The following is a 24,079-nucleotide window of genomic DNA, read 5'->3' as shown; positions in this document are numbered from 1 at the left end:
CCATTATAGATTTGCATAGTTAAAGAATATTGCATTTGCCATAGGATACTATCTAAACTAAGTATTAAATCTATGGTTTTCTATGCCTTGCTAACCTAATGCACTTTCCCAACTGAATGCCCTCTATATGAGTTCCGTATTACCAGTCTTGTAGGCTATTGTATGGAATGACATCATCAGGTATAATTTCCATGTTCCCAAAAGTGCTTGGAAAGCATGAAGATTGATAACATGCTCCGGTATCTATACTGAAAACTTCTTTTTTTGCCCCGTCCCTGTAGCAAAGAAACACCTGCGTTTCAGCATTGAAGCTGCAAAAACCAATGCAAATCCAAATTAACTGTAATTTGCTAGTAGTGTTTTTAAAATTTTGGTCACTGACTGGGATAAAGCAGACTGCCAAAAAGTTCACCCATAATACTTATGGATTTAAGATGTATAAATAAAGTGCCCCATGATCTACATTCAGACTATCAGACCAATGTTGCAAAATCACTTGTTATATTGTCTCTGATACAAGTTATATTCTATTTAAATATAAACAGTTTAAAGACTCAGTTATATTATATAGCATACCATCAGGCTAGTATTAAATTTATAAAATCTCTGGACAGTTCTGTCACTGAAACTGTTACACAAATTTTTCTTCACAAAGTTTGGATGATTTAGGATATCATTTGCCACAAGAGGTTCCTACAAATAAAAAGTAAAAGACTGTTAATAGTGTTATAATTTTACAAATATCAGCAGTGTAATTTCTCTTCTTAAACTGGCAGTTATATCTATGCACAAACAGTACTTGAGTTACAAGGGAAATTGGGACTGGAATTTCTATCACTAAGCAGTGTGGTTGTAAAGAACAACATCACACGATTGCATCACTTAGCAACAGCATACTGGCAGTTCTGGTTGCCATCATAACCCCAGGACCACATGGGGGTTTTGCAGGCAAGCAGGCCAGTGGATGCATGGAGGGGCAGGGGACACTGTGAGCAGCTGCTTCGGAGTGTCACCTGATGCTGTGGGAGATCAGGATATGCAGTGGGCAGGCACTATGGAGCACAGGCAGACAAAAATAGTGGGAGCAGGAGCGACTTCTAACTTTCAACTGGCTTCCCCGTTCACTTTGCTTGTGGGAAGCAAGCAGGGATCATGAAGAGCTTCCAGTGAACATTACTCGCAATGGAGGAATGGATGGTGAAGATGATGGAACTTGCCGAGATGGCCAAAGATAGTTCTGATCAGAGGAAAGACATTATCTGAATGTATTGCTGACTGGATAGCCTTCATAGACATTTTGCATGAAGCAGGACAAAATGAATGTATAGTATATGGCTTCGATGATTAGAAAAAAATAGATTAAAGAAAAAAATGAAAGCTACGGTGCAACCATACAGCAAGAGATAAATTTATACTTAAAACTGTTGTAAAGAAAATTAGAAACTACTTCTTATGCTTTCTTTTTTCCTTTTTTCTGCAATTTTCCTTTTTTCTATTATTCTCTTTAAATATTAATTTTGTTAGTTTTTACTTGTATTTATTAAAATTTCAATTAAATTATATTTTTAAAAAAGTGATTGTGATCACATAACCATGGCTTGCTGTCATAATTGTGAGCTGGTAACCAAAGCACCTAGACCACAATCACATAACTGTGAGGATGCTGCAACAGCTGCAACTCTGCAGACTTGGTCATAAGTCCCCCTCATTTAATGCTGTTGTAACTTTGAATAGCTGTTGAATGTGTGGTTGTAACTCAAGGACTACTTATATATCAAAACACCATGGAGCAGGCAAACCTTGTGTGTGATATGTTGTTGTTCTACTGGAGCATGAGCTTTCGGATCAATAAGAGTTGGATGTGCCACAAGATATCCTCTGTCTTCCATAATAAAACATCTATCAAAAAGCAAACAGTAAAAGAAATCATAGATCAGAATACATGTATTATTAGGTAGCAGGCTGTATAGTTTGCCAAACAAGCATGTGCATGCAAAACATATGTGTTTGTTTATCTAGACCAGGGGTCCCCAACCCCCAATCTGTGGACTAGTACCGGGTTGTGGCATGCCAGCAACCGGTCCGCACAAACAAGTAAAACTCCATCTGTGGAAAGCAGGCAGCACACAAAACCACGCCCACTCCAGTCTGCAGAAAAACCTCTCTCCACAGAACCGGTCCTTGGTGCCCAAAAGGTGGGGACCTCTGATCTAGACATTCCATTTAGATGCCACCCAACTCCAATCAATTCTTGGATACTCACAACAATAGAGCAACACAGAAAGAACAAAATACAAAAACATAAGCGAGGAAAAGGAATTAGGGATTGGAGAAAAACACGAAAGGTTGCAAGTTCCAAATTTCTGAAGCATAGAACCTCTTTTCCAAGTGTTCCTAATTTGGAACAAAGACATTATTTTGTTCTCAACTGCCAATTTCAGCAGTAGAACTTTGTGTGTTACAAGAGTCCTAAGATTGACTTCTAATGAATTTTTTAAGACAATTTCTAAAATGCATTGCACTGCCAAATTATAGTTGGCTTTCTATTTTTTGACAGTTGTTGCAGCCAAGGCCAGTTTCAACATGGAAAAAGTAGACACTACATTCAGATGAATTTGGAATAAAGTCCTCCCAATTCTAAAGCCATATAGAAATATTATTTGAGTGGGGAGGACTGTGATGTTCGTTGGGTATATTAAACTTAATTTTTGCTGGATTCAATGTTATTTCACATTCCAATAATGGAACACTTAGAGTATGTTGGGGGTCTTGTTTGACTGGAATTACATCACTTGAAGTAGTTCAAATTTTATTCCAACAGAAGGTTCAGAATGGGGTTGCTTTTCACTAAGGCTGAAATAAAATATCCCCTTAGGCAAATGCATGTAAATTACAGAATTTTGTGCCAAGCAGTGAAAGAATTTTCCAGCATGAGTTTCTAAGATTAATCCTCCGAGAAGAACTAAAGATACCATAAAGCCATATCAATCAAGTTTCACTTATCCCAAGTAGCCTAGGATGATATTAGATTCAGTAGCGGCGAAAGTAGTTGAGAGGTCTAATAATCACATCAACCCATTATTTGTCCAGTCATTAGTGAATATTGTATCACCAAAGTGACCCAAACAGTTTCTGTTTCACAGCTACATCTAAAACAATGTTTCTCAACCTTGACAATTTTAAGGCATGTGGACTTCAACTCCCAGAATTCCACAGCCAACGTTGCTGGCTATGGAATTCTGGGAGTTGAAGTTTATATGCCTTAAAATTGTCAAGGTTGAGAAACACTGATCTAAAATCATATTGAAATATTCTACTTTATCGAAAAATGCCAGCCATCAGATGAGTTATCCTAAATTTTGTAAATTTTTCATTATCTTTCACCGAAGATGGAAGACAAGGGCAGAATTTTCTTTTTTCTTTTTAATCAATCAGCCTGGTGATCATAACTCATAAAACTGTGGAAAAGATACAGAAAAGATCTATGTATCCCTTTTATATTCCATAATTTCATCAATAATCTTGCAATCTTACACACTTAGCATGGAAGAAAATGGTTAATATTTCTGAGTAGAGCTGCATTGTAAGCGTAATTTTACCAAGAATATACTGATTTGTTTTGGAGGACGTAGTGGGGGTTAAAGGGGAAAGGAGAATAGTTTGCTTCCCAATCTGTTCCAATCTTTCTTATTTTGCAAAAAAAAAAAAAAAAAAAAGATCATGCCATGATCAAGAACACAATCTCAAAGTGCTGTGCTTGGCAAGATGGCAAATAACTTGTAGTCAATACAAGTAGTCAATCTATACAAGTCCAACAGTATAGGTTGCTTCTGGAGCCCGAGATATATAGTGCTACATGGTCTTTCATTCTAGCTTTCCTTGCTAGATAATTGCATTCTCTCTTCTTTTTTTACTATTTGTCTTGTCTTCAGCATCTATTTCTTCTCATTGTTCAATGTATTTCCTTTCCTCCAGCTCATTCTCAAGGTTAAGAATCAGATGATTGATGGGCAGCAGCAGGGAGGTAATATACCTATGGACAATAGGCTGGGACAAACGGACCTCTGGAAGTGATTAATGCCGATCATTTAATGCATTGATGAAGGAGGAAAGGATCCCATCTCTTGGTCAAACTGGAAACCAAGCACTTCTTCAAATCTGAATACAGGTCATCTCAACATCTGTTTTTGTTCATTTATGCATGCAATTCTTCAATACTTAAGGTGTTTCCCCATGTTTTCATCCTCGTGCAATATTCATTTTTGTCTTCCAATTTTATATACCTATCAAATATACCCTTAAATATTTCAGAAATCAAACAATCTCTTGATTAGAAAAAGCAAATATCACTGAAAACTAGTTGATTTCTGAATTGAACTGCAAGCTATTTGTCTTCTTGACACAGATTAAAAGACTTTCTTTCAGAATTAAGATTTTGACTATTTTAATTTTTCTCCTAACATCTAGAATTTCTGTCAGGCTTAATGGCATCAAACTGTAGTGTAGTAAATGGAAAGAATACACACACACACACACACACACACACACACACACACACAGTATAAAATTAAAGCAAAGGGATTGCGTATCATTTTACCTTATTTTATTGCCTCCGTCTTGGTTACAAACTGGTAACAGGTCCATTAGTACTTTGTAGAAATATCGCAGAGTAAAATCAATGCCCATCACCGCAACAGAATGGCCAGAAGACATCTGTGAGCTACAAACAAGCATAAGAGCACCTCTTGAGAGACTAAGAATTAAGAAAATAGCCAAAATATTGCCTAGAAAGGGGAATTTAAAGGAGTAAGAACTCTGTAAATTATATATAGCTTTTTAATCTTGGACTTTCACAAACAATAGGAGCAAGCATTCATAACTTAATTCATCTCTGCAGATTCTCCTGCAGAGAACAAAAGAAAACAAACAGAAACTTAACAGAAACAGCTTTGTCTGGGTCCTGATTATATGCACATGGGTCTGTATGCTTTCATGCTACTGTATACCATTCAAGCTGGCAATAAAGACAAAACCAAAACTATAAAATAAGATCAGAGAAAAATCAAGAGCAAGAGGAAAAAGCAATTGCAAAAAGCAATATAGTAAACAACAACAACAAAAGAGGAGGCAGGTGCAACAGACGCAAGTCCTGCCCTGCAATGCTCTGGATTTTCCGTAAAGACGGCGCTTCAGAATACATTGCAGAGGAACAATCAGCTTCTGGATTGTTCCTTAAAGTCTCTGTGGGGTATTCCCCCCCCCCCAGAATGATGAGGCTCCTGCAGGGATGCATTCCCTACAATTGCATGATTCCAGAAAAAGATGCAGATGCTTTAAAGAGCTATAGTCTGGTGCTGTAATTGGTCTCCTATGTATTATATTCTGAAACGCATCTTCCAAATTAAATCTGAAACTATACACAATCCTACAATCGATAGCATGCTTATATCAGCAGTAAGCAAAAGGAAGGCTTTTAAGTAATCCATAAAAGACCTCCAGGGATGGCGCCAACGTTTGAAGCAGAAAATTCATCAATTTGGCTACAGTCGCAACATGTTGGTATGCAGTGGCTAATTTCATATGACAATCTAAGCTACCGATCTGTTTAAATGTATTTTCAATTAACCAACCTGCTAGACTGTAAGTTTAACATATTGCAGTAGTTTACCAACCACATTATGCTAAGCCAAAATCAAATAAATAGCTTAGTGGGATGTATGTATGCATTTTTTTCAGTAAACAATATTATAAAATTCAGCTGATGAGTCAAGATGGAAAATAGTAAATTAATCAACTGAGATGAAATAGTATCTGGCAAGTTTTCTTCACCTTTATTTCTTTCCTTCTAATCATACCATAAAATATTACTTACATGAGATATGTCACTAATTTTCTTTAAAACTGAATTAAAGTTTCAGTTGGCCAAATTTTTCTCAAGTGAATCAAGATTTTATGATTAGTGAGGGGTGTCCTAATGCAAATTAGAATTTTATACCTCTCATCTCTTCAGTCTTATACATTTAACAGTATATCAGCATGTTGAGCAGAATATTATTTTATTTTTTTTAACTTGGGTATCACACTTTTGTGCACTACATTTCTTAATTTAAATCAAAATCCTGGCCAAATTATTAGCAGGAAATGCTCAATTGACACATTACTTAATGTGAATAAAAGGAAGACAGGATAAGATAAAACAAGGGAAGTGGAGATATAATTTTAGGAATTCTCAAGAAACTGTACAAGCATGTATTTTCCAGAATGCTTTCTACAGCTAAATGAAAAGTTATGCAGGGAAAAAAACAAAGTATATTTAATTTAAAGAAAAGCCCCACTAAAAGAAGATAAGAACAAACCGAACATTTGCATTTACTGGATTATTAAAATCTAACAGAAAAAGCATTTTGCGGCACTTTAAAAAAAAATCTGTATTACAATTTATTTAGTATTCTCTGGCAATGCACAGAATTCTCATTTCGGAAAACCTTATTTTCAGCATCCATTTTTCTCTTGCATAAATAACTATATACACGAGAAGCAAAACAAGAGTTCTGTTTATAGCACTTTTAATTTGAAACCTGATCTTTTTCTAAACCATATAAAAATACAACACAACTGCTTTGTCCAAATTGAAAGGGTGACTGACTTTAGCTCTCCTGAAATTGGTACTGGTCTTCATTAAAATAAGAGCGATGGCAGATAAACTTCAAAAAGAGAAAAGAGCTGAAACGTAAACAAAAAACAAAGCAATAGATACAATCCCAGGGCTCATGACAGCCTCCAGGTCCCTCACAGCGTTCCAGCAGCTACAGAAATATAGACGCCTTACGTGGGTAGATGCTGTTTAAAGAATCAGATTCTTTTCAGCTTGTGGGGAACTGCATGGCCTTCAGACCTTCTGCCTATTAAAATTCTTCACAGCTTTTCACTTCCTCCCATCACGGGAAAGGGAATATGAATTCCCTGCAAAGATACTAAAAATTCCAAGTAGCTGAAAGGTCAAAAGCTCTGGTTTAGAAATGAATATGGACACCTAATTGCCCATCAAATTGGTTAGGAATTTAGGGTTTAGACCTGAAATCAGCTTATATTCAAATGTTCCTTTAGGGGATAAAATTCAGCTGGGGGAAGAAAAGTCTCTTTTCTGAAAAGATAATTGTATCAGGATTGCCTTGTCAAACTATTTTTTTTTTCTTTGCAGAAGAGATTAAGGATCCATGCGGGAATCCAAAAGAAAAGTCCTTTTCTGGCAAAAAATCTAGTTTTTGTATGCTACGCCACGATGCTGTAACACAAATCTGGTGCAATATTATGCATCCAGGATTCTCTCTTAAGCTATCTGGGGGGGGGGGGGAAACAAGTTATAATAGAAACTTAAAGGAAATAAAACTGCAGTATGGACAGAAGTGTCTCTAAATCAATGGGAAATAGTTACCCAATCAAAAAGCTTTACAGTCTTTATATACCTGTAAAACATAGTTGAAATAGGAAATAAATAACAAGGATCACAAGATACACACCCACACACAGACACATCCTATAGCCAAAAATCAGGAGGTGCCCCTTTTCAGACTACAGGTTGTCCTCGACTTACGACCACAATTGAGCCCTAAATTTCTGCGGTTAAGTGAGACATTTCTTACTTTGGCCCCATTTTACAAACTTTCTTGCCACAGTTGTTAAATGAATCACTGCAGTTGTTAAGTTAGTAACACTTCTGTTAAGTGAATCTAGTTTTTCCATTGACTTTGATTGTTAGAAGGTCACAAAAGGGGATCACATGACCCCGGGAAACTGCATAAATAGGAACCAATTGCCAAGCACCCAAATTTTCATCACTGTGACCCTGGGGATGCTGCAACAATCATAAGCGTGAAAAATGATTATAAGTCACTTTTTCAGTGCTGTTGTAACTTCGAACAGTCACTAAATGAACTGTTGTAACTCGAGGATTACCTGCACCACACTTTATCCAAGGGATAATAATCTCTTGTGGTGCATCTAATGAAATAAGCTATAGGTCATGACAGCTTAGGACTTTTGATAAAATGTAACTCTCAACCATTGATAGCAACCACCAATTCCTATTCATCCTGTTTCTCAACTTGAAATGCATGTATCATACACAATTTTACTTGGTTGTGCATCCTCAGCCTCTCTTCCTTCCCTCTCTCCTTTCGCCCGTTAAGTCTATGGCATATCATATCAAATCAGAGCCCAGGCAGAGAATGACAGTACAATAACCAAAGACTTTTAAGAAGTAAAGACTATACTATACACTCTTTTACTTTAAGTTCCCTATTTTCTCCTCTATAAAGTTCTGTGTTTTGTTGTATTCGCTGTATTTTGTTGTTTATAATTTAGGTAGGTTTCACATTGCATTTTTCCCTATGTAAGCCATCACATTGTTTAATTACAGTGGCATAGAAATATGCTGGATAAGTGAATAAATTCCCTGCAGTGGGAGAAACATTTTCCTAAGGCCATTTTTACATGGCATTGTTTTCACTCCCCAATCTCTCCTAAGCATTTCGAAGCCACCAATTTCAGGATGGCTTGGGATACTTTGAGCCAAACAATGTTCCCTTCAACAGCTAAAAGGATAATGCAAAAAACCATCATCTGTCAATTCCCTATCCCCTGAGCTATGGCGGTCCCTAAGTAACAAACATTCCCTAGCAGAAGGGATAAAAATTAAATTGCTAGCCTCCATTTTCAATGCATTCAGTATGCATTTGTCTGACTGCTTGGCAAGAAATCTGAGTGGCTGTTGCACAGAACAAGCTGCTTGCTCACTAAATGTCATTCTTCCTGCATATAAATTTCAAGTGAAATCTGTGGCAGTGCTAGGAATTCAAACCATGTTTTTTTTTCATGCCGTAAAATTGAGTCGAAATTAATCAGAAGACTAAGATGTGGCCTCATATAAAATTGCCCAGACAAGCTATGGAATTCACATGATGGCAGGAGTAGTGAGACCTTTTGTATGAGAGCCACGTCCAAACCCCATGAATCTCCAGCACTGCTAGTATTTTCAAAAGGAGATGCCCCAGAGAGGAATTCAGCGGTACAATATCAGTGGTAATTGTCATAAATGCCACGTGTGGAAGGCTCATAGGATTCATCCAGTTTCAATTCTATCTAACAAACCAGCCGTTTTTCAACTTATGTTGGCTTTGCAAGGTAATCCAGACAAGAAGCATGCCCAGATGAACTAGCTTTATTGTAAAATCACATTAGCAGAATTGTACTTCTGAAAATACATTTCTGCCCTATAGCTGTTACAGTGCAAGAAACAAGGGAGGATACTTTTTGAAATGTTGATAATGCCCACATTCCTGCTGTGGCCTAAGCTGCTGTTTATCCAATGGTTCCCCTGGCTTCAGCTCTTTCCCGACTCCCAAGGTCATTCCCACATACCCTTATATCTTGCCACCCCACTGGATGTGATTGATTACTCCCACTTAACATTCTTGTATTATCATGAGTAAGACTCCCTACCACCCAGCTACTAAACTCAGCACATCATGACAATCTAAACAAGCCTTAGCCATACATACAAGCCCGACAATTGAACCTGGAGGCCCAGGTCCTTATAAAAGATACTGGGTATGTGTTCTGTATATTGAGGCTTAAAAGATGCAGAAGTAGGAACAGCAGCTGTGAATAAATGATAATATCTCGCCCAGACGTGGAGGTCTGCTGATATCCATATTTTACTCCATAGCTCAAGATTGCATATTGTTGCCTTAGCAACTGACACATGAAAGGGCCATAAAAAGCTGTCTTCGAAAGCCTGTACTTGCATGTATTTACAACAATGTGCAGAAGGAAAAAAGGATCCTCTTTCAGTCCTCTGCTACTATTATAGTACCTAAAACAATTTTGGTGAAAGGATATACATGTACAGTGCTGAAGACCTCTCTCCAATATAGTTGCAGATAGATCACATTTTCACAAGAAATCATTAAGGGCAAGTTCAAGCCTCCCTTTGAAGACCTCTGGTTCAAGGATCTTATTTTGGCATGGAATTGCAGGAGAATTGCTCCCTTGTGCTCCCTTTTTTTTTTCACATGCAGACAAAAGCTTCTTCTCTCTAACCTGAAATTTGCTTAAACATTCCAAATTCCACATCACCAGGAATCACAAAGTTCCATGCCTTCCACAAGAGCCAACTGTAGTTAAACATGCTACTAAACTTAGTTATCCAAAAGAAGTTCAGGGTTGCACACAGAAACAGGTCCAACCAGCCAATCTAGCATCCAGAAATTTTGGACTACTCTTAGCTATCATACTCAAAGATCAGAAACTACTGATGTAGTCTGAAAGATATGCAAGCTGTATTTTCTGAAGATATCATATGCCATCCATCCCTCTAGTACTTAGCTCACTCCAGAGGTTGTAGCACTACAATTCCCAGGAATCCTGGCAAATCCAGTCGGCTTGGGAAGCATGTTTGTTTAACATAAAGTACAACTCTGCATTTTACTTTCAGTTTACTTAATGTTTGGATTCCAGTATGTTGCTCATGGTACTAAATACATCACAGCTATCTCTTTTGGCTCACGCCTTCATCAAGAAAAATAAAAATGAACAAATGAGTAGCTAGTATAATACAAAATAAAGCGGACCCCTAAGCATCATCTTTATTTCAAGAATATTATTAAAGAATCTGCACCTATTCTAGAGGTATTCTTACAAAATAAAAATGAAGGCTTTCTTTGGCAGTACACTTACATGGCCAGGAGAAAAATGCTACAGATCAGCTGAGGTGATAAAGAACATTACGTAAGATCAGCGAGAAAGAGGAGACAATTGGACCAATATCGCTACTTTGCCTTCTGGTCAATGGGCAATGTTGTAGTTCATAAATTCAACACTCCGAATCTTTCTGCTGCCCCACTAAAAATGGGGTGAAATGCTGATCTAGTTTATTTTTCCATAAATTAGTGGGCTAATTTATTTGGAGATCAAGATATGGTCATCACTGCTAAATACAAACATTACCTTGAGGAATGGACAGTATGACTGATGGTAACCACATAGCCTGCTCCTCCAACATCTAAATATGGCCCAGTGAAAGTAATTAATCCTGGATTAGCCACTGCATGGAGGTACCTATCAGAAAACAAAATGATCACTTTTGATGTAACAGAATAATTTCACATGACAAAATGAACCTTGTAATATGCGAGCTCGACTTCTGAAATTATGAGGAAATGCAAAAAACCATAGAAACGCGGACAGTTTAAAATTAGTTGAAGTCATCTATCAAATCTGTTTTCCATATTTCATGTTTTTAAAGGCCAAATATTTTTAGAATTAAAATGTGTCAATACAGTAATATTATGATGATGAATCTATAATTATTAAAAGATGACAGACACAAATTAGTGAGGCTCATTTCAAGAGAACTGAATGTCCTAATGAACAGTTGCACTGAAAATATGAACTTCATTTTTCCTATTTCAAGAATCATCTCTGGAAGTATCAAAGGTATCAATTTCTTGCTAGTGTTGGGGCAACCCTTCTACTTGTACCTTCTCAATTTTTCTAATTTAAACAGTGTGTTTGTAACTAGCTTCTTATAATTAAGTATATAGAAATATCTGAACTCTAAAGGAAAAAGTGGTAAAGAAATGGTTATTTCAATTCTCCAATACTTTGCTGTTCCAGAAGATAAAAACAAGGAAGAGATGGATTGATAGGATTGGCAGAAAGGACTGACAGCTAGGGACAGGCATTCTGCATTTGGTTAAATTCACTGGCTTCTGCTTTGATTAGCAAAATGGCTTAGTTCTCACAGAGCATGTGGAATAGGATACATTTAGGAGTTTCCTCATGGTTATTATCTCGTTTACAATGTATACAAAACATTTTCTTAAGCCAAGTTTGTGCATAATTAATAGACAACTTAAAATGGGATTACAGCAGAGGAAATCTACACTACAGGAGAGCAGCTCCTCAAAATAGTGTGAAAAGCAACAATGCCATGAGGATCTGAAATTCATAGAGAACCCCGGAAGATAAGTTCTGATGCATTTTGTAAATAGCAGATTTTAGTATCCGAATGAATTTGCTGATCCACCAAAGGGCAAAGAAAGAGAATTTGCCTGTTAAAAAGCAAGCAGCTAACAAAAATTTAATACATTAACACAAACTATACTATTACACATGAAGATATTTAATCCGCCAGGGATTTATTTTTCCTATAAATCCATCACGGAATATTCACTCTCATTCAATATTATTAGCCTAAATGGTTTTCTTAAACCTTTCATAATGGGATCCTAAAACTCACCATTGTCTCCTAGTGGAATCAAATGCTTTGTCCATGAGGGAACCAGGATAAATTCTGAGCACCCCATTGGGCGTTGCTATGTAACGGCGGACAATGTAACTGTTCAAGCTACTCATTTCCATTTGTGTCATCCATTCATCTGTGACGTGACTGGTAGCCATTACTTCATTTCTGACAGAGAACTGCAAAACAAAGACAGACTTAGCAGGGTTCCTTTAAAACTTGACTGAAAAGATAATAAGCTGCTTGCAGAGTTTCTTACTGATTCATAGGAGATAATCTAAACCCAATTACTACTTCAAAATCTTCTCTCCCCAAATGGATCTAATATTTTTTTTTAGTAAATCCTAACACTAATGAAATACTTTGGCAGTATTCACAATATTTAATGTTTTCCTCTGAATCTAAACCCTTGTGTTTTTAATTTTCTATACTTTCCGAAATGAAGAGCATTTGGTTTTTTCCATGTTTGTAACATTGACCTGATTTCCATATTGTTCACACTCCTATCTAACAAAACTTTTTTTTTCCTATCAAAAACTGCTGCCTGTTTTTCTTAGGTAAGCAATTTGGAACCATGATTTTAAATCAGTACTTTGGAAATCCGTTTTGGGATACAGTTGGCTTAGAAACTGTCTTAGTGAATATTGTTCATTCTTCTTCAAAGAAAATAAATAGTCCAACTTTAAATGTACTACATTTTTCATGTTGCCAAGAACGAAATTTACTTGAGATAAAAAAATTAATTAAAAAAAACAGAACAAAGAATTAAAAAATGGTGCAACTCAAAGAACCATAAAAATCAGCTACCCGATCAAACAAAAACCCAAAACCTAGCCAAATATTCATCACAGATCTTCAAAACCCAGTTGCTCCTTTCAAATCTCACATCAAACAGTTTCAACAATTAGCACAACATCCCCAAGGACAGAAGCATCATAAAAGTATGAAAGATAAAATGGGCTCAAAAATCATACTTTCAGCCCAGGGTTGGCAATGAGGCGGGTGTTGTCACTCAGATATGCTGTATAATGTTCCACCATCCTCTTGGTCTCGGGCTGACTTAGATGTTCATATGGAGACGAAAAACCACCTGCAGATAACATCACTGTAGGGCTTTCTGGAAAGACAGAACAGATAAATGGTTTAAGTCAGAAAATGTCCCCTAGAACCCAGCTGTAGAAAATCCATTACCTAGTTGGACCCCTACCCCAGATAAATTGTAGTGTCTGAGCATGTGCAATTTAAGAAAAAACAATTCAAATGAAATACTATTGTGCTTCTCGCCACCAGGGTGTACTGTTGTAATGAAACTGTACTACTTAACATTCTCTTAATTCCCTACCATTTCTATACAACAGTGTTTCCCAAACTTGACAATTTTAAGGCATGAGGACTTCAACTCCCAGAATTCCACAGCCAGCAACGCCTTAAAATTGTCAAGTTTGGGAAACACTGCTATACAACAAGAAGATTGAAACAGAAGAAACACCTATCATACTTCAGGATATTATAGGAAAATGGAGTAGTTGGGGTGGGTGAGTGGAAATGGTAGACAGTTACCTAGGCCAGTGGTTCTCAACCTTTTTAATGCCGCGACCCCCAACCGGTTGTAAGTCGAGGACTACTCAACCGGTCGTAAGTCAAGGACTACTCAACTGGTGCAGCACCGTTTGCAGAATGGGACTTTTGGCGGTCTCAGCAGGGCAGAGACAGCCTGGACAATTCCTATTGGCTTTTGAAAGCCAATAGAATTAGACTCTATTCAAGAGAGTCTATTCTATTGGCTTTCAAAAGCCAATAGAATAAAAGGGAGTAGCACAGCTAAGGAAAAGGGGGGGAAAATGGCGGATTGCCTTGTTTGGCGACTCCCGTGAAATGGTCGTTCGACCCCAAATGGGGTCCCGACCCACAGGTTGAGAACAACTGACCTAGGCTGTAATAATGTGAAGTCCCTTCAATTCAAGTCCCTTCAAGAGCCGAGGTGGCGCAGCAATTAGAGTGCAGTACTGCAGGCCACTTTAGCTGACTGTGTTCAGCAGGTCAGCGGTTCAAATCTCACCAGCTCAAGGTTGACTCAGCCTTCCATCCTTCAGGGGTAGGTAAAATGAGGACCCAGATTGTTGGGGGCAATGTAAATATATATATACATTGCTTACTGGTGTACACTGCTCAGAGAGTGCTTGCACTTAAAGCGGTATATAAGTCTCATAAATAAATAAATAAATTCAATCTCAACTCCTGCTGACTTAGTGAGCATGTCCATTCAATTTTCCTGGTGAAAGGGTGAAACTAGTTTGCTTTTGACTTCTTCTGGAATATTAGTTTTGATTTCCTTGACTTGTCTCAAGTCCTGGAATTCCCAAGGGGTATTCCACTCAAATAATGATTCACCATGTTTAGCACACAATAGGAATAGCATTAGCACTTAGACTTGTATACCGCTTCACAGTGCTTTACAGCCTTCTCTAAGCAGTTTACAGAATCAACATATTGCCCTCAACAATCTGGGTCCTCGTTTTACTGAGCTCAGAAGAATGGAAGGCTGAGTCAACCTTAAGCCAGTGAGACTCGAACTGCCAAACTGCTGGCACGGGGAGTCGGCAGAAGTAGCCTGCAGTACTGCATTCTAACCACGGGCTACACGATGAAAGTGTGTTCAAAAAAACATTCAACCAGATGCTACCATTTGCTGAGGTGGTATTAAAATACACATACGAAGATCAGGTTATTTTAAGTCCCTTCTACAATCAGTCCACCTAATAGTAAATAATTACAAAGTATCCAGCCATAGAAAAACAGTTGTCAAAAGCAAACCGGATGGTGAGGAATAAGCCTGAGTCTAAAATGTAGAATGTTACTTCTGGTATATTGAAAATGCTCCCAAGTTCTCACCGGTCTCTGATTGACCACTAATGCAGAGAAAAGTCAGTGCTGATCCACTAGGAACAACAGAAACAGTAATCTGGAGGCACTAGGATTTTTCAATGTATGCATCAACTTTCCCCAATCTAGTAATATCCAGATTCTGCTCTCATAATTCTCAGTCAGCATCTGGAAGTTACTAAATAGGAAAGTATTGGTGTACACACTGTATTTAATATAACATGTTGAATGGAAAAAATAAGCTGGAAATCTTTTTCCTCACCTTTATATTGTTTATTAATTTTCCTCAGCCCTTAAGTGGATAGCAATAATAATTACTATACAATAACCCATTTTTTGTAAATAGTTTCCAAACAAGCATTTTAACTATGCACATTTAAAGGGGTAACAGGAAAGAGATTGATAATGTCTTTACTGAGGAATTAAAATGTAAGAAAAAAAAATGTGAAACTGTATGATGAAAAATCTTTTGTTTCAAAAACAACTTATTATTTCTCTAACTTTAAATTTCCTATTTCAGCATGACCTGGAGCAAACTTCTAAAGTGAATGTGCCTGGTTTTACTGTATAAATTTATTCTGATTTATTTTTTTAAAAAAGACAATGCTTCACTGAATTCAAAAGTTTTAAACAGTTTTAATATCTCTGAACTTGCCAATTAAAAATATTTCAAAGTCCATTCTCTCCAGAGTTCTAGCTTCCTTTTACAAAGATTGACAGTATTAAATATTTATAGCTAGGAATAAAATCTGCATAATTCCAAAATTACTAGGATGCACCATGACTGGCATGGACTTCAATGTTTTCATGTTATTGCTAATGATTTATTTGACAGCCAGGAGAATCAAACTCAGCTTTGAAATAGTGTAACAACATGACTCATACTTAACACATTCTGTTTTCTGGAAGGTAAGTTATACAGCTGTCTATTTTCAAGGTATATTTATTTCAAACTTTTTAGAAGCGAAAAAATAGACAATGCCAAGACACTTCATTTCACTTGTACATTTAACTAATTTGTAGCCAGGTCCATTTGGCCAACAGTTGCTAGAATTCACTAAAATAGGGTGACTGAAAGGAAGACAAACTTTATATTGAATTAGACCCTTTGACCTTCTGGCTTAGTGTTGTTGATATTGGCTGCTAGCAGTTCCCTAATGTTTCAAGCTGGTTTTTCTAATCCTTTCTGAAGATGCCAAGGACTGAACTTAAGGTCTTCTACATACAAAAGAATGATATGATTCTCCCTGTCAATTATCCATTAAGAACATTTAATTATATGCCAGACTAAGGCAATCCTACTAAAAACAAAAGCATGAAGTCTATTAGTCAAATAGTGGAATTAGAAGAAAAAGATGTATCAAGATAAAATGTGCATGATTAAAGTCTTATCTTTTTATTTTCATTTCTTGCTGATGGGGGAAAAAAAATCACTTTTCTATTGGCTTTCATCTTGACACCTCCCAGAGCCTAATTCTCTGGCTCCTAAGCTCTGTAATCTTTGAGCCAGCTAGGAAGCTCAGCAATGCAATTTCTGCATTTGTCTGAATAAAATTATGGAACCTCTCTCAGCCAAATTGAATTACACTTTTGACAATTTCTCTTTATATGCTCTCTATAAATTTTCTATTGGGCTCCCCCAATTGGTAACAATTCTATCCTAATGCATAAACTAATAGTTCCAATGTGTGATCCCAAAAAGTTGTTGAATTGTAACTCTCATTAATCCAAACCAGTGAATATCAGAAATGATGGGTGCTGCTGGCTAGCAATATCTGGGACAGAAATTCAAGAAGGTTACTGGCTTCGTATTAGCTGGAAATTTCTCCAAAACCATGCACCACAAGTCCTATCCCCTGTATTAACTAAGATACTTGGATGGATACTTTCTTTAGTATGTTTTAATAGTTAGCCTCAGAGGTCTACAGGATTAGTGTTTAAGACTGGGAAAAAGTTTCAGGATTAGGATTCAAACTTTGATTAAAAGACAAGAGGATGCTTATTATATCGCACAAGTACCAAAGAGACATAAGGAACTATCGGTCCTTACCAGTTAGAAGTGAGGCAAAATGACAGTTTTTGGGATAAGGTTAAGGCTAGTTTTGAATATGGATAACATGACCTCAGTTCAGGAAAATCTAAAATTATGATATATTTCATTTCTTTAAGCCTCTTTATGAACATTGTAATGTAGTTCATACTTTTAAAAACTATCTGGAAGATAACCTAAAAGACAGTTTGATTCTAAGATAATCTGTTATCCTGAAATGATTGAAATCCTACCTGAAAGAATTTCAAAAATAAATAAACAGGGATTCTGATAACTTATCAGGGATTCTGATAACTTATCAGAGCTAGTTGAACTTTCTTAAGAAAGGGTGGGACAGATATTAGGAAAAGAAATACTTTACCTAAGGTTGCCAGTTGTTTGAAATGCAGACAAGCATTGGGCTGGCCTAAGAGATCCAGACGATGATAAAGAAGTTTACTACTGGGTACAGTGTTGAGATTTTTAAGTTGTCTAACAGGTATTTCTGGTTGTATTACAACTATACACAAAATGAAAGATGTGTCTTGAACCTAAAATATAAGCAAGCATGATTTAATAAAGAATGCGTTCTATTTTAAATTAAGAAGCAAAACTGAAAAGTTTATAAATATTTTAATGTACAGTAAGTAAACATTTCTGGTCTACATTTTCAAAGACCCACACTTTCTTTAAACATTCCTTTCTCTTGGGCTCTTTGAGATTTGTGATTTTCTAATTTATTTATTATAACAGTGTAAGTTATGTAATTTTCCGGATCAATTTTCCAAATTAATTCATCCTATTAAATTTATAAAGAATTTTCATACACGTTGACTATCAAATCATGACCAACATAGGCTTGGACATTCTTTTATCTGAGAATCAATTTAAATGTTCAAAATTAACATGATCAATCCTTGCAGCAATTTTTCTTCACAGGAATGCATCCTATTAATTTCTGAAGACTAAGTGACACAGCAGGCATAAATAGGCATTCACTATAAGCAGTTTATTTTTTTTTTAATTTATGTGGCATAATTCCCAAGTATTTACCAAGATACAACTCTCAGCCACAGCAAACACTAGACTTAAACCTTGATTCTGACTGGCCTGGAGGCATGTAATAAGACTCCTATTGCTTGGAAATCTAAGAAAAAGAATGCCTGTTTTGCTGCAATTAAAAAAATGCCTTCAGCTTCAATATATTATCATATCTTCAAGTGTCACTTACCATTTTCCAGGCATAACTCACATTGTAGGCATCTTTCCCAATTTCACGCAATTTGTTGACATGCCAAGACAGTGACGAATTCACCGGGACCGTAATAAGTTGACTGCCCAGGGGGAGGCTAAGTTGGCAACAAATAACATCCATCAACTACTTAAAATGGGAAACCAACTCAGTACTGTTTTTTTTTTTTTTTACTTTAAAGTCAGATCACTCAGGGAAGGGCTGCATGGAATTTATTTTTAATTAAAATAGAAATATACTGCTTTGCTACATTCTATTTACTCTTTATACTCAAAGCCAAAATGCTGGTTCTGATCACATGAATTGGTTGCAGATGAAAAATTTCAGTGCTTATAGAGAGGGAATGAAACCACCAAAGGCATTAGTTAGAGAAGAAATGGTAAAGTTGGTTCCCTAGTTATACACATAGGCAAATGATAATACTGCCCCATATCTGATAGATAACTAACTCCTTCAAGGGAAAGGAAGACCCAAGAATCAAGCAGAGCCTCACTTCTTCATGTATTTCCACCAGCTAAGCTCCCTTCACATTAAAGGAGCTGGGGGAAGTCTGGAAAGTAGGTCCACAAAAGTTAGAGCCAACAGTTGGGGCTGGCAGATGACATTGTCCATTTTGCAAGAGTCTACTCTCTCTCTGCTGGATGCAGGGGGGCAATGGAATCTTCCTCCTCTTTTCCACCAATCACAATGCTTGCTTGCATGTGTTACTTAACACACAAGGCAGGAGCATAGTGTCCTCACTACATTCAAAAGAAAATTGAAAGTTTATTGTTCTTGCCTTTTCCAGGCTTCAAGTGCCAGAAAAGACACTGGCAGCCACAATCTGCAATTCACAACTGAGACAGACGGTGTCCTGATGTCTTTTTCAACAGAGATGGAAGGAAGAGCAGGAGCCTTATTAAGAAATATTAGAAGACCAAAATTTGCAAGACTCCATAATGTAGTCCAGGACTATACAGTTGAAATAACACGACACCCTTGCCCTTTGCTTTTATAACCAATCTTTTCCATGTTATTTTAGGACAGGTAGCTCTGTTCTCTGTGTGTGAAGCAGAAAATAAAGCCAATCATGCAACAAGCTATACAGCAGCAACAACGATGAATTACTTATCACATAAGGCATTAAGGATCTCAACCAGTCTAGTGTTTAGAGGAAATGACTAGCCCAAGCTGGGTTTTGTGCTTAAAGTGGGACTAGAACTCACAGTCTCCTGGTTTCTAATCTGATGTCTTCACCACTACACCAAACTAGCTCTCAAGCATGCACTAAGTTTCTATAAAGGATCAATTCAAAATCTTACCTGAGGATATTCTGTCGAACCAGTTCAAATTTTGGAATATTCTCATAATGTATTATGTCTGTGTGAAGCGGAGGTTCAGAAAGCAAGTAGGGTCTGGTGAGAGAGGGGTGCATCAGCGTATAACCTAAAAATAAAAAAATAAAAATAAAACAAAAACAAAAAGAGAGAGTTTTACATACATTATATTGATGTGATATTGGACCAATTGAAAAATATCAAATTAAATAGTTACTCAGACAATGAAATTGTATTATCTTCCCATACAATAAGAATTGAATTATTACATTACCTTTATCATCAATCAGAAATGTGTATGAAGCCAAAGAATCTTGGTAATAGGTAACATCTTCCAAAATATAGGCTAGATTAACATCCACTCCAACAATTCCTAACAACAGGTTTCCAAAGTAACATGGTTTACTGACAGTCATTATCAGACCTGTTTGAAACATGCAAATGCCAATGATTAGCAATCGAAAATTTGGAGAACCCGAGAACAACCAGCTCATGATTCAACAGGACTTTCAAAACAACTGCATATAAGCTTTTAACTTTAATGGCTGAGGAAATCCACCATGCTTTTTAATTAACATGACCCACAATCCATCAAGACAGCAATATTTGTCATTCTGGTTTCAGGGACCTGCAATGAGTGGTGCTCAACTTTCAAAGGGAAGCTTTTTTGTCTGCTTCAAGAACTGATAGGATTGAATATGTATTTATCATACATCATATTTCAGTAAAAAGGAACATTGGTAAAATACAAAACATAGAATATAAAATCTGAAATCTTAACAGGATGATTACAAAAGTATAACTAAGTTGCAAATATATATATATATATATTTGCCAGGAAATCAGCAAAATCTCCATCTCTGTTTTGACACTCTGTCACTACGTGTTGGACTGAATATGTGAACTTAGCCATTAGAAATAGACTTTTAAAATGTATGTGTAAGCTTGCAGCCTAAATACTGTAACTTTTTTCTCAAATAATTTTTTTAGTCATCTTACTTATCAATTTAACTGTAATTTTCATGCCAACTGGGATGGTGGGCCTGGACATTTGAGGCCATGTCATGGACCAACTGATTCAATTCATTCCGTCATCACATAATTACAAGATTCAACAGCATTAAAATGAAAGTTTACACTTCTAAAGGGATGGAAGGAATAAAATAATACTTTCAAACAATTAAAAGATGGTCATAATTTTATAGTTAAGTTGAGAAATCATGGCCAGTGATTCCAGTGGAAGTTGAAAACAGCCAAGAATTACTATTATTTTGGGGGGGGGGATACTGAATAAGGATTTGCATTGCAAATGAATGTTCATGTTTTCTGGGCATTCCTAGGATATAATATATATTCCTCTGTTACCTTCCAAAGCAACAGTGAAATTGATACTTCACTTTCCAAATGACAGCAACAATTCTGAATAATATATTGTATTATACATAAGGGTATTAGAAGAGAGGAAATTATAATAAATAATTATATGTAAATATATACACCTCCTCTTCATCTCAGGTAGATCGAGAAAAGCACACAGAGAAGTCCCAGACTAGTCCGGGCACTCCCTGAACACATCTAAACCTGTTTAGCTTTAATGAAATCATTGCATCACATTTCCAGATTTTTGAAAACAAGCTGGTTCATTACATTCTTTTTGACACAATAAATCTCAATCTAGCAACTGATATGGAACTCTAAAAAAGAAGCATAGGAAAATCTTGATGGTGTGAGCTTTGGAAAGTCTCTCATACCTTCTCAACTAATATTGCCACAGTCCAGAAGAGTTTATAAAAGAGTTTCCAGAATATTCTTACTAATCTGTCCTGTTGCCACATCAGAAAAATATCTAGAAGCAAGTTGCTATTTCTGATGATACTTGAGTCTTTGTAGCAGAGAAATACTCAATAAATTATACTCAATAAATAGCATACAGGCTTGAATTTGCATACATCCAGAAGTGACTTAAAATTCTTGACTGCATTTACATACCCTCTTTCTTGTATGCATTGCGTATCTTGTAATGGTAATACACTGTGGTAATTAAATGTCTATGGAGATTCTCAGTCATCCAAGTAATAGTTATCCCAAAGGTGCTTTTTCACAAGGCACCTTTGTATGTTTCTGTTTAAACAAGAAAGTCCAGTTGCCTTGTGAAAAAGCACTTTTGGGATAACTGTGGAAATTATTTTTTGTAACTGTACAATATGTATCTTCCACAATTATATACAGCAGTGATCCCGCCTCTGTGGTCCATGCTGTCCACAACCATCTGTATTTCCCAACTACAGCCTGCTTGCTAGCTCAGCCTCTGTCTCCCTGTGTCCACAGCAAAGACATATGCCACCTCAGTCTCTCATTCCCAATGTTTACTGCCACTCAATTCCACTTTATGACATTATCATACAGTTTCTCCAAGGCAATGTCATACAACTTACACTGTCAAAAGATACCTCTCTCTGGAGACCTCTCCCACTGATATGAAATTCAAGGATTGCAATCTAAAAACATTATAGACCAGCCAGTTTCCGTGAGGAGCTATCATTAATACAGGTCTATTTTTTCCATATGGTACATAAAATAACTCAAATGGAATTTTTTAAAAAATATTTAAAATGTCTTCAATGTCAGTGTAAAATTAGGGAATGCAACTGTAATTTTCTTATCCAGATAGTCTCATGTTCTTAAAACTGAAAACTGAAAGTATAGGGAAAGGGTCTTTGCTTTTTTATTTACCAAAGCTTCAATACCACTAAATTCCCATAGGTTTTCAGGGGCTAGCAGAATGCCACAAACCTTAAAACCACAAACAAAAAACCCCCAACAAGTAACACTCCATAACTCATGACAGTGCCATCTTGTGGGGAGAGACTAAATCACCACATCTTGAAACATCTTCAGAAAGACTTAAGTCTTTACAACTGTTTGTAAACCCAATAAAGCAGAAGAAACCTGGATATATCTGGAAGGAAGCTGTTCCAAAGGACAGACAAGATGGCTCACCCTCTGGGTATTCCTTGAAAGAAAGGACCCTCAGCAAACCCCCTCTTCCTGATCTCACTGGGTGGTCAGACTCAACCTGGAGAAGCCAATCTCATAAGTATCCAGGCCCCAAGCCATGAAGAGCTTTAATGATGACAATCAGCACTTTGAATGGCATACAGGTTTAACAGGGAAATTCCTGCATTTTCTGAAGCCTTATTCAGGGATCCATGAGTGCAAAAAGTTTGAGAAACACAGATATACAGCTTTTGAAAGTTAAGCCTTGCAATTTAAAACTTATGTATTTTGCATTTCCAAAGTTTCGGGATGCTTTCAAACAGTATTAAAACTTCAGCCATGAAAAATCAACACCAAAACATCAGTAGCTCCAGAAACATTGAGCATTCCAGAAGAGAGGTGTTTTATACCTTTTCTTTAAGTTATAAAACTGAAGCAATCTCACCATCATTACACAGATTATTGCACAACTTTGATTAAGACTAAGATATAGGCCTTCCTCTCTTGTCATTTTCATTTTAACAATGACACATAGAACAGAGACCACATTTAGCTAAGGTTCAAACTATGAAGTACATTAAAACACTGATGAATAGACTGGGCATGTTCCTACATTCTAGTAACCATTAAATGTCAAGAGGCAATGATGGAAGCAGAAATGATTTAATTTTCTTATCTTGTGTGCTATATATTAATGATCTGGATTGGGAGCATTCCTGACTTACTTTTGAATAATGCATGACTACACAGAGCTACATAGTACAAATTTAACGCAGCATGTAGTTTGACTTTAAGCTATCCTCATGGTATCATCAAATATAAAGTTATAGTAGTCTGTATAGAAGTGATAAAAGTGTGACTCAGAATAATGATAAGCTTACCCTTTTTTAAAAAAAATGGGAATAGTTTGTGTGTCAGTTAAAAATTTGTAAAAGATATTCCCACCCTTTGTCAATTAATCAAAACTTGAGGCAGTCTGAGCATCATAATATGCTTACCACAAGAAAGCTGAATTTCTTTCCCAGCTGAACTCCATCTGATTTGAACTACCCAGTAGATTTAACACTGATTAAGAACCAAAGTGGCTATTTTTAGGCTGTGACTGTTAACCTCTAAGTTTAGATAAGTCTCTCTGAGCACCATATTAAAAAATATCAACGAAGAATAAAGAGGAATACAAGCTCAGGACTAGGCTTAATTTCATGGCTGCATTTTGAGTAAAAACGTCCAACAGCAAAATCCAGCTCCAATTTTAGATATTCAAGTCCTATTATTAGAACTACATTATTTTGTTCTAA

General features: G+C 36.5%; 1 protein-coding gene and 1 long non-coding RNA gene across 5 annotated transcripts in view; one reads left to right on the top strand and one right to left on the bottom strand.

The window, feature by feature from the left end:
• Nucleotides 1-7,359, top strand: part of LOC120301543 — a 32,822-nt gene extending 25,463 nt beyond the window's left edge. Inside the window, exons 3-4 of one of the 2 annotated variants that reach the window (XR_005554937.1) lie at nt 3,976-4,168; nt 7,202-7,359. This is a non-coding gene — a long non-coding RNA (uncharacterized LOC120301543). Of the gene's footprint in view, nt 1-3,975; nt 4,428-7,201 lie in introns of those variants that run through there. The other variant, XR_005554938.1, reaches the window with a different exon arrangement.
• Nucleotides 1-24,079, bottom strand: part of CACHD1 (cache domain containing 1) — a 145,097-nt gene that overhangs the window by 17,494 nt on the left and 103,524 nt on the right. For all 3 annotated transcript variants that reach the window (XM_039328941.1, XM_039328942.1, XM_039328943.1), the window contains exons 10-19: nt 20,059-20,208; nt 19,770-19,893; nt 18,448-18,565; nt 17,599-17,767; nt 13,279-13,421; nt 12,302-12,483; nt 11,008-11,118; nt 4,598-4,720; nt 1,800-1,899; nt 577-693 (exon numbers count right to left, since the gene is read on the bottom strand). In XM_039328941.1, the coding sequence (XP_039184875.1) occupies nt 577-693; nt 1,800-1,899; nt 4,598-4,720; nt 11,008-11,118; nt 12,302-12,483; nt 13,279-13,421; nt 17,599-17,767; nt 18,448-18,565; nt 19,770-19,893; nt 20,059-20,208 (1,337 nt within the window). The remainder of the gene's footprint in view (nt 1-576; nt 694-1,799; nt 1,900-4,597; nt 4,721-11,007; nt 11,119-12,301; nt 12,484-13,278; nt 13,422-17,598; nt 17,768-18,447; nt 18,566-19,769; nt 19,894-20,058; nt 20,209-24,079) is intronic.

The sequence above is a fragment of the Crotalus tigris genome, unplaced genomic scaffold, assembly GCF_016545835.1.
Source record: "Crotalus tigris isolate CLP2741 ecotype Arizona unplaced genomic scaffold, ASM1654583v1 scf7180000024385.1074895, whole genome shotgun sequence".
NCBI lineage: Eukaryota > Metazoa > Chordata > Lepidosauria > Squamata > Viperidae > Crotalus > Crotalus tigris.
The sequence above is the reverse complement of the archived record's forward strand: the minus strand, read 5'-3'. Positions and strand labels throughout refer to the sequence as shown.